This window comes from Capsicum annuum, chromosome 2 (assembly GCF_002878395.1).
Source record: "Capsicum annuum cultivar UCD-10X-F1 chromosome 2, UCD10Xv1.1, whole genome shotgun sequence".
NCBI lineage: Eukaryota > Viridiplantae > Streptophyta > Magnoliopsida > Solanales > Solanaceae > Capsicum > Capsicum annuum.
In genome coordinates this window covers 122848078-122860029 of record NC_061112.1, presented here as the reverse complement: position 1 = coordinate 122860029, position 11952 = coordinate 122848078, and the positions used below count along the sequence as shown (strand labels likewise).

Genomic DNA, 11952 nt, shown 5'->3' with positions numbered 1-11952 from the left:
ATTCTTATGATGGTTTTTAGTTGGGGATTTATTGAAAATAGCCTTTTACCTATGAAGGTAAGATAAAATCGGCTAACATCTTACCTTCTCAGATCTCACTCGTGGGATTATATTGTGTTTGTTGTTGTTGCTATTTTCGATTATGAAGTGAGTACTATTCTCTTTGTCTCATATTAGTTGATTACTTTTATTTTGATGAATATGAAGGATAATTTTATTAATTTATCCCTTAAAATATTTTTTTGAAACTTTATAAACTTAGTTTTACACTTCCAAAGAAATATTAATTGTAGGGGTCAAATGAAAAAAAACATATGGATTTATGTTGCAAGTGTTGAACGATCTACTAATTTAGTAAGTAAATAAAAAATTTGGGACATATTTTTAGTAAAGTGATCAATTAATATGGATAGTAAGATGAAAACTAATATGAATAGTAAGATGACAACTAATATGACAAAAAAGACAGAATTTCTTATAATTATACAATTAGGTTAATTAGTTGCTGTCATGCTTCACTCTTATTCCACTAAAAAATTATTTGGTCATTATGTTTCCAACAAAAATGTACTATGGTATTAGTTGGAGAAGTAAAAGTGCACAATCTAATAAAGGATGCAAATTAGAAGACATGTTTAAATCAATTTTGGAACTTATCGATTATCATACTTACTTTTCAGAATAGAGATCAAACTTGTTTATCTTTTGTACAGCACTTAGTGCGAAATTAATAAAGGGTGTAAATTAACTAATATAATTTTATTAAATATATATTAAATATTATTATTACTTATTGGTGTTAATTAATTTTATTAAATTACTAAGAATAAGTTGAAAAAAAGTATTCAATTATTTTTTGATTTTTTAAATATGTTAATTATTTTGAGATAAGAATTTTTTAAATACATATGAAGTAATATAAAACGAAGAGAGTAAGTCAGTTGAATAATTCAATCAATTAATGAGAGGATAAGAAATACTGAGATTTGTCATTTTGAGGGCCGCTTGTCGTATGGCATCTCATCGAATTGGGTGTTCTTTGTCATTATAATTAGTTCGAATCCAAACAAAAATCATAGGCGAAGTCCGAATTTTAAAATTTTAATATTTTATTTATGTAAAAAATCTAATGAATTTCTTAATAAAAAATTTAGAATTTGAAGTGATTGGGCTCTATCACACTTATACTTCGACTTCTAGTTCTGTTCCTAAATAAAACTAGGCTTTTCTCAAATGTGGAAAGGGTAAGGTATAGTTGATTAGAGTTACGCATAAATTAATAATATTGAAATTAGTTAAGAGAGAACTTATAAACTATTTTATGCATATTTAGAATTAATTGTTCATGTACTATTCTATCTTGGTTTAAATCATCAGTAGACACTTAAAGTTGTTTGCAAAATTCACTTGAACTCCTTAATTTGGATTTGTACCTATTAAACACTTTAAGTATTCAAAACAGTACCTATTGAACACTTTTTGCTGACATGGTGGCAACATAAGTGTAATACACGCGCAATACGTGCGTGAAGCCAAAAAAAAATATTTACAAATCAATCAAAAAATAATATGTCAACATTAAAAATTTCAAAATTTAAATATGTATGTATAATTAAAAAAAAAAAAAACTGTTGCAATGTCTTCCCCAACTTCTCCACCTTATTGCATACATTTCTTCAATGGCCAAATTCCTCCTCTACTATCCTTTTCAATATACTCCCCCATTCTTTCTTCATATCATATCATCATTCAGTTTTTATCAAACATCATTTGTCGTTATCTTCATCAGAAAAATCACAAAATAGAAAAAATCGGGTAAAAAATATTTTTCGACGAAACTACATTTTTTCCGGCAAAAATTTATTTTTTCCGATAAACATAATATGAATTTAATTAATTTCTTTGAAATTACTAATGAATTCACTCAATGCCACATATGACATATCCTTAAAGATGGAACTTCTTTATACTTTTTTGTCCCTTAAATAAATAAGAAGGATGAAATAAAGAGCTTTGAGAAATTTTGGGATTTTTTCGATCTTCCTCGAAATTGATTCAATTTCTCCAATTGAGAAACTGCCTGGGTCTACTTCGCTTCAGACCTCCACCACCGCCACAGACGACTGATACCACCCCTTCACCGGCGCCACCACCGCAAGACTCAAAATTTCTCGATTCGCAGCTCGAAAACCTATGCAAGACGTACAATGGGCGGCAAGGGACTTCGATGAAATTGATGAGTTTCGATAAAATTGGTGAAGGTGTGAAGGAAGAAGCTGCACAAACAGCGGTGATATGGAGAAGAAGGTTGGTTGAAGGAGGCAGAAAATGGATTTTTTTTTCTTTTCACTATTATCTTTTTTCTTCTTACAATTTCTTTTTTAATTATTTTAAATTTAATGCCAAATGTCCAAGTGTAATTCATCGTTTTGCCACATCAGCGAAAGTGAGTTGCACACACTTTGTGGTTTCAGTTGATTGACAAAAAAATGCTCAAATGATTCAAATTTCGAGTGGATTAGGGACCTGATAGGTACAGACCTTAATTGAGAGATTTAAGTGAATTTTCGAAACAACTTAAAGCGTCTGTCGATAACTTAATCCTTCTATCTTTTATATATCACACATAAAACAATACATATATTTTTTGATAACTTCTACATGCATTAATTACTTAAGTTACTAAATAGCAAATCAAACACAAGATTAATGTTAATTATACAGACCTAACCAACTATTGAATACGATATTACTTACTTAGAATAACATATTCCTCCTAACTAGCAACCAAACGACCCCTTCGGGAGTTATTCATTGAAATTTCCAACTATAGCCCCAACAACTCTGAAAATGGAAAGTCCTGAACATTCGACTCCCGCTTATTCCAGAGACAAACGGACTAAATCAAAAGTCAAAACTAAATAAACTAAAACTACTTTTGAGGCCAAAACATCGACTTCTTCCTCCTTTTTTCCTTGTGTAAATAGAATTTTCATTAAAGACCAATAACAAAAAAGAAATAAGACTAAATGCCCAATATATATAATTCCACAAGGACCAACGTCCTGGAACTAACATCATAACCCCACTTTTATTCGAATCCAAAAAAAAAATAAAAATACAGCCACTCGATTTAAAACCTTATTTTAGAGCCTACATCCTACAGGATTATTACATGAAAATAATCATGAAACACGTTGAAACTTACTGATCATCATAGTACAAATTGCTGGCCCTGACCAAGTGACGAATATCCATAGGATAAGAATCAGAGGGTAAAAGAGCTCTGTAAGCTCTATTTGAAGCAATGAAATTGCCAGTTTCAGTAGGATGAAAATTATCATAAAAGAATCGTGTTGCCCTAATGAGGCATGGAGATTTTCCTGGTATGCATTGTCCTTCAGGCATAGTATCAGAAACTTTGCAGCATGGTCTATTCAAAAGAGTTAGAGCTGCATGCAAAAATGAAAAATCTTGAATTATCCGATTAAAAAGAAGTAAATTTAAAGAATAAATCGTATAGTATAATGTTTGGTCAAACTAAAAGTGCTTATTAAGTCGGACTAAAATGTTTGGTACTTAATTACCTATCGCGGATGAGATGCTATACATGTTTATGTATATGAATTTTGCATCTGGTAAATTGGTATTGAGATCATCAACAAGTGCTTTTAACTTGTTGTTGAATAGCTGAACTGCTTGATTTGTTGAATCCACACAAAAAAGTGTGTCGTGTCTTTTCAATTGATCAGGAATGCAACCTATTTGGGGCAGTCCAAAAAGGGTTATTTTCCTAGCTCCATCTTCATACAACTCCTAGTACCAACCAAAATGCAACATATATCAGTTCTATTGAATTTTTTAATAATTCTCTGAAGCATATCTCTACTATATATCTACAACACTTTAAGGATGTGTACGCTATATAGGAAGGGAAATATTTTTATGTAATTAGAAAAATAAGTTGGGTCTCTTAATTTTTCTAGTGTACGTTGGGTACATAAACAAAAATATTATTTGTCGTAAAAGCATCTAGACAAATATAATGGGGCGGCTATAGGGGTGGTGGGGATGGGGGCCACCGGGTGGAGATAAAGAAGATGAGGTGCGTTGGAGAGTGGGAAGAACACAATCAACGAGAGAAATATCATTAGTGAAAATCGCACTTATTTTTCATCCATTGGAAGCTCGTTTTCAAGAAACTATACTTCTCAAGAGAAAACGTTTCTTAACTTGTTGACGAATCAAAAATGATTTTTTTTTTTTTTTTTTCTAAAAGATGTTCCTTCGTACTGAACGCACACCAAATATAATTCCTTTTTTCCTTCGTACTGAACGCACACCAAATATAATTCCTTTTTTGCCCTCTCAATAAAAAAATGAATGTAAATATACACAACCAAAATAAAAATATTTGAACCTTTAATTGTTGGGAGTACTGTTGAATCAAGATAGTTGCATACTGACTTGGTGAGTACAAATTACTTGAAGGGTATACTTCTGGCATTAGAAAATTATTGATATAGTCATTGCTGCCTATTCCAACAATGAAAAGGCACTTATTCATGTGATTTTTGGCTGATGTTGTACTCCCCAATAAGTCAGCAATACGAGAAATTGTCACTTTATGATTCTCCAATTGTTTGCCCAAATAAATCCGATACCCCTGAAAATAAATTATTCCATTGTGTAAGTATCAAATGATTTTATTTTTTTATTCTAATAATGGACAAATAAAAGCAAATCGAAGATGATTAATTAATTTAATTAATTAGACTAATAGGAGGGGCGTCATTATTGGCGTACTAATTAAACTATAGGATAAGAATATTTTATAATATTATATCTTATATCTTATCTTGCACATGTTTCACTAATGCGCATGATAGGGAATGATTAGCTAATCATAGAATTATATATACTCCATTCATCCATCTGATCACTTTTACTTGTCCAGTTTGAACTCGCAATTCTCTTAAAAATAATGATTGATATGATATTTTGTCGCAATTTTAAAAATAATGATTGATATGATATTAATTGATTTAGTACTACAGTTTGAGAAATAATAATTAACGTCGAGTATAAAATATTAAAAAAAAAATATTCTTGATATGCTAAAAGTGTCAAATATAATATATTACCTGAAATTAATGACTTTCTAGCCCCAATAATGCAAAATATATAAAATACTTTAACGTGATTAAACACATTGCGGATTACAAGTCAATCAATATGAAGGAAAGTTTAATCGCAGCAAGTGCCCTTAAATAATTACACTTGGTTTAAAAAATCCCAGAAACTTTCCAAGCATATATACAATAGCAAAGAATTTACATCAAACTTATAGCTCTATGAGGACATATATAAAACATTATTTTCCATTCATGTTGAACAAGACAAAATTTCTCATTCTTTAAGATATATAGTTATCTCATAATGTCAAATATCATTTAGTAAATATATTTGAGAGGCGGATTGGGCATTTCAATTTTATGAATTTGATATTTGAACCCTCAATTCATTCGATTTTCTGGTTTTCGAACATATTTAGCATTTATACATGTCACTCGTATTTTTAAAATAAGTATAAGAGCAGATATTATTGAGTTTTCTTGAACCTGCACATTATACTAAAAATATATTCACACTATACTTACAAGATGACTTCCCGTATCGTTGCGAATTCCAGCTGAACCAGATGCATAATTCACACCTTGCAATATCTCATCACCCGTTGCATTTGCAAAGGGTGGCATATAGTGATCAAAACCAAGATGTTCAGCTACAAATTAAGGAAATATATCATAACAAAAGTTAATGGATATAAAAAAATCTAAACTAAAGCATATGCTAAAGTATACAACAAAACAAATGTTATTCATAATGTTTAAATAAAACATTCAGAGAAATGATCAGAAATATCAAAAGATGTAATTGAAGACATTAATAAATAAAAGTGTGTTACTTTTAACAGTTTAAACCTCTAAATAGAATGATCACGCGCTGCAATATGGTACTAGAACATATCCTAGGTCATAACGTCACTCACTATCAAAAAAAATATTTTCTCAAGCCCAAGCATGCACGTGAAAGAAGCATATTTTCTCTAGGCACTTAAACTGATAGATGACATAATCATACACTTCCAATAAAATAGAAATGAATTTTAAAGCCACGGGGAAAAATAGATGAGAGAGAGACCTAGGAAGTCAGCCATATTCTTGCCATTGGTAAACCGACCAGTCGGACCATCTGGGAAATCAACTCCATAAGGTTGATAATTAGCCCTTGCTGCTGTTTCAAGATCGTTGTTGTTGCCATTATCAAGTAATGAGTCCCCAAAAATGAAATAACAAGGTACTTGTGGTGCACCTTCAACTAAATTCAAGACTAAAAATAATAATACAGTGACTATTGTAACATAACACCCCATTATTAATGTTGAGACAAGTCTAAGAAGAAGATGAAGAATTTAAGAAACTATCTAATTGGAATGGTGTTGATTAAGGTGAAGGTTGCATTATAATATATAGAAGAGATTTTTGACGTTGTGCATTATTTAATTTATTTCATCAATTATTAATTTCCTACTGTGGTTTGTGGGGCAATTGACAAGATTTTGTTTGATATATATATTTCTTTTTCAAAAAATCCATCATGACGAGTGGGAGGATTTTGTATCTATGTCTATTTTACAGAGATAATATACAGGGTCAACAAAAACTTTTTTATTGATAAAATTACTTGCTTTGATTTACCAATGTTACCGCTTTTGAAAGTCATAAAAATACATCTTTTAAACGTTTGTGTCTAGATTCATATACTCGATCTCTTTTAGTTATTCTAGGTGCATTATATTAATCTTATCTATTATCTAGGTGACCTTTTATATTATTAATTAATGTAGTTGGGTTCAATTAAGTGTGAAAATATTTGGTAGGGGGAGTCTAGGACTGGAAGGTTATGATGATAATTTGTATAAGCCCCCTTTCCTTATGTAATTTTTGTTTTTAACAAGAGCAAAGTTCAAGTTTTATGAAGCAAGCTTATTGGAAAAAATTTCAGAATCAACGATAATTTGAGATTCAATTATTAATATAGTGGTAATTTGCCTAATCATGATTCATAGGTAATATTATTTTGAAATTGTATATGCGCTTTGCATCTGTTGAATATATTGTATTTGTTCGCTCCATCTAATTGTATTAATATATATACAACTAGATGGAATAATTTCAATTTTTTTGAATAATCTTGTTTGTATCATTACATACAACTAGGTTGAATTATTTAGAATGTGAGAATAATCAATATCTATATCTATATCTATACTATATTAAAGTGTGATTGTTTGATTTTTTTGTGCTTTTTGTCGGAATCGAAATGGTATAGATAACATCGCTTAAAAATTACTCTTCGTTTGCTTTTACTTGTCACTTATTTCTTAATTAAATTTCTATTTTTACTTATAATTTTTGATATATCAAGAAAAACTAATATAAAAGTATAAAATTATTGAGAGAATAATGTCCCCTAAGCAAGTTTGTTTCAACAACTAATACTTTTGTATTACTACATGAGAAGAAATTAAAGATTATTTTTATTTATAGAAGTCAAAAACTTCTTCTTAATTCTAAGTAAAGGGGAGATACAAAGAAAAAAAAATTCACTAAAAAAATATTTTGTACCAAGAAATCTTTTTGAATTAAAATATAATCGTGGTAAAAGTTTAAATAGAGTAGAAAATTAATGACAAATTCTAACAACTCTCTCCTCAATCTTTACATGGTAGAAATAAAATTATGTATATAACTTTTACACCAAACACACCCAACTGCTGTAAAAAAAAATACAAGTAATTTGATATTCTATAAAATTATATTATTTGATTTAAAGTTTGTAAAATATTTACAACTCGATAAAAATTAAATAATATAATTTTGTTCATTCCATCACATTTAAAAAAAGATAATTTATCTAATCTTTGAAGTTAGATTATTATTTTAAATTAAAATTTAGATATTTAAAAATTACTATGAAAAATATCATAGATATCAATTCTTCCATTAATATAGTAAAAATAATTTTATAATATTAATTAAAATTTATATAATTTGATTCTCAAACAAGTGAAACATAATAATAAATATTTAGGATGAAAAAGTAAAAAATAATTTAATAAAGAGTAAAATAAGATTCATAAAAAATTATTATAAAAATCAATCACCAAAACCATATGGAAATTCCTTTTAAAAAAGATGGTCCACTTGAAAAATGTGAGGACTACAAAACGTTTATCCATAAAAATTCAAATATGGTGTCTAAAAATTAACTCATGTCAATAAATGTATATTAAATTTAAAAATAAAGAAGGTCTCCAAAATGACAAGATAAAAAGAGCTTTTGAAAAGTAAATTATAGTAAATTTGACTTTGAAAGATAAGATCATGACATAGAAGAAATTAATTGAAAAGATTGAAATTGAGTTTGAAATTTTTGTGAGGAGTACAGAGTTCTTTGATTGTCTCTTATATATACTCCTTTATCTATCTTTAATTATCTATTTTTTTTAAATATGATTCATTACTTAATATTTTTTAAACGTTAAATTTATTATGTTCAAGAGTAATATGATAAATTATCTTTATTATGTATCGTTTTTGATTCCTATTTTAATAGAAAAGTGAATAAATAAAAATAAACGGAGAAAGTGATAGTAAACTAATCTGGGGCTTTGGGCAATAGGTGACAAAAGACTTTTAAAATAAGGCGTGGGTGACACAAGTCTTAATTATTGAGTGGAGGTGCTAATTACTTTATTATGGATTAAGAAAGTTAGAAAAGTTTGAAAATAACCCACAAGTTTTTAAATTTATACTTTGATCCCAATATTTACCTAAAATAATGAAAAACGGAGAAAAAAAGACGTCTTTCACTATCTTCTCATCCATTGTTGTTTTCTCTCTCTTAGAGATTTTTGTTGTTTATTGTTTCTGCTGCTTCATTATCATCATCTTCCACTTCATTATCATCTTCATCTCCTTCTTGTCGACCATTTGTTTATGTTGTTGTTGTTGGTACAACGCTACTGCTGCTATCTGACCAATTTCTTAGGTCAAATTTTGTTTACTACATCACTTTTCACTTTGGCATTACTTCATAGGTGACTTTGGTAAGTAAAAGTATGATTTTTATTCGTATTTGTCATCTGGGTACACTGCTGTTTTCTCAATAATGGATAGAATCCCGATCATGAATCCAACATAAGTGCCCACAATTTAAACTGATTAATCATCTGGTGCATCAGATGAGTAATCTGTTGCATCAGACTTTTTATCTATTGCATCAGACTGTTTATTTGTTGCACCAGACTTATTATCTGTTGCATCAGACTGTTTATTTGTTGCACCAGTCTAATTATCTGTTGCAACGGATGATTAATCTGTTTGGAACAATACAAATTAGCCTCTGCCACAAACCTAACAGATAACCAATATGTTTCAACTCTTGATATTGCTACTGGATTCAAAATTATTCCTTAAGTCCAATTACCCGTCCCAAATTTTCTAATTTGATTCTCATTTTACTTGTCTTTTTCATTAATCAAGAAAAGATTGAAAACAAATCCATGTTTTACCCTTTGCATTAATCATTTTTTTTCAAATTAAAATGGAAACATCATTTATGAAATTTTGATTGAATAGCAAACAATGGTTATTTCAAACACGTTTACTGTCCCACCAACTGATCAGTGGGTTATGGTAAACTAGACATGTTATTAATTATTTTTCTTAATCAATGGGGCATCTCAATTTTGGACGGTTAATTTGAGACGAAGGGAGTACGAATTAAAATGTCAAAGCCAAGCAACAAACTAGTCATCTGTTGCATCAGACTGATTATCAGTTGCATCAGACTTCTTATCTGTTGCAACATATGACTAATCTATTTTGAACAACACATCAGCCCCTGCCACAAACCCAACAGATAAATCTTGCTATTTCCACTGTAGATCTAAATTATTCTTTTTTACGTCGAATCGTCGACATATTTGTTGAGAAGATAATAGACAGAACGAAAATTAAATATGGATTAAAACGACAAAGATCAAACATAATTTTTTTATTAAACAAAAATAAATAAAAATACATATAATAGACTAAAAGAAAAATAATAATCTAATTATTATTATTATTTTATTATCATCATTGCCAGCCGTCCAATCTTCAACCAGAAGTAGCAAGACCCTCCTCAACCTGCGTATCTCGCGGAGCATTCTTTCTCTAACTCCTCCCAGTTCCCATTGCAGGTCACGAACTTGATTCTGAAATTCATTCATGGCGTCTTGCAGAAAAGCAACGTCCCACACTGGGTCAATCATAATCTAGAACACATGTGACTTGACAAAAAACTTAAAATCAAAAGTAAAGATCTTAAGAATAACCGAATGTAATACAACGTAAACTACAAATTGGCAAGAAAAAAACTTACCTTAGTCAGGGAAGAGAAAGTGATGGAAGTGCAGGTGTAATATGAAAGGCGAGATACAATAAATAAATAGAGTGTAGTTGAATGAACAATTGAGTAAGGAGGGACCTATTTATAGAGGATTGAATTTGAATGAGAGGCAAGGCAAAAAGGCGCGACTGTTCAATTTCCATTCATTAATTACATTTTTTATCAAATTAAGAAAATAAATAATGTGATAAGTCATAACTTTACAGATTATTATTATTAATTAGTTCTTCCAAGGACCATTTTTATTGAGTTGTGACAACAGATTCTATATTTGTTGCATCAGATAACTCATCTGTGACAACAGATATATTATCTGTTGCAACAAATATAAAACCAGTTGCATCAGATAACCTATCTGTTGCAACATATAATCTAACTATTCACCTCCATTAATTATATTTATTAATCTGACTGGCAACTTCTCCGACCGAGTAGCCAGCGCTGGCGCCGACAATGGTAAGTTACCCTCTTTGCCTTCCTCCCCCCCTCTTTATCTCTCTTCCTCTCTCTTTCTACAGTTTTTCCGAGCTAACTCTATCTCTCACCCCCTCTCTTTGTTTTTTAGTGGCGGATATCACCGGCGGGACTAGGATCGACTCTGGCGACGGTCACCAAAACACAGTTCTGATAAAGCACAATAGACGTTCCAGCGATGACAACATTCCAGCGACAGCTTTCTGGCAACGCTGTTTTCATCAACCAACTCCGACAACAAAATTGATGGTGCCATAAGTACGCAGGATTACCCCGGTGACATCTAAACTTTGATAGTTAGATATTTGTACTAGTTAATATTTAGATATTTGCACTACTCGGATTCGGTAAACTGGTTCGACGGTTCGACTGGTTCGACGGACGTCGGTGGTGAAGGTGATGGAGCCAAAAAATCCAGGTGGGGCTCTCTACCGAATATTGAAACTACTGTCCAGATTTGAGTCGACAACTTTTCGGCGAAGTGATTTCGGCGACCCAATTTGCCGGGTTCCAGCACAATAAGCAAGAGCAGATTACATGATATACGTATTTCGGTGACTTCTAACCCTTGAACTTTATTTTATCGCTCAATTTTTTGATATTTTCGTTGCCTGTAATTTGCGTGGGATTTCCTATCTGTTTTTTGGATTTCTAGTAGCTGTTGTTCTTAAAATTTGGATATAGTGTGTGCTTTGAGGGTGTCTTTATTGTCTTGCTGTTTTTGAACCTCTTATGTTGCTTCATATTATTTATCGTACTATCTCCTGTATCTTGACTTGCGTGTCTGCTGTAGTATATTCGTGACTTGCACCGCTCCTTATTATTTGTTTGGTTGTCCTTGATGCCAGGCCATTAGTGTGCTCTATTTTTCTTACTGTTAGTTTTGTCCTTACCTTGGTTTTATTTTTTCTACCTATTTGAGTTTAGTTTTATTTCTTGATTATTTCTTCTAATTTG

General features: G+C 30.4%; 1 protein-coding gene across 1 annotated transcript; it reads right to left on the bottom strand.

Annotated features, from left to right (window-relative positions):
• Nucleotides 1-3020: 3020 nt before the first annotated feature.
• Nucleotides 3021-6519, bottom strand: LOC107859237 (GDSL esterase/lipase At1g29670). Its single transcript, XM_016704167.2, has 5 exons — nt 6205-6519; nt 5661-5785; nt 4421-4666; nt 3588-3816; nt 3021-3452 (listed from the first exon to the last, which is right to left on the bottom strand). The coding sequence occupies exons 1-5, from the start codon at nt 6434-6436 to the stop codon at nt 3205-3207; spliced, it is 1080 nt and encodes a 359-aa protein (XP_016559653.1). The 5' UTR covers nt 6437-6519; the 3' UTR covers nt 3021-3204.
• Between the last annotated feature and the right edge of the window lie 5433 nt (nt 6520-11952).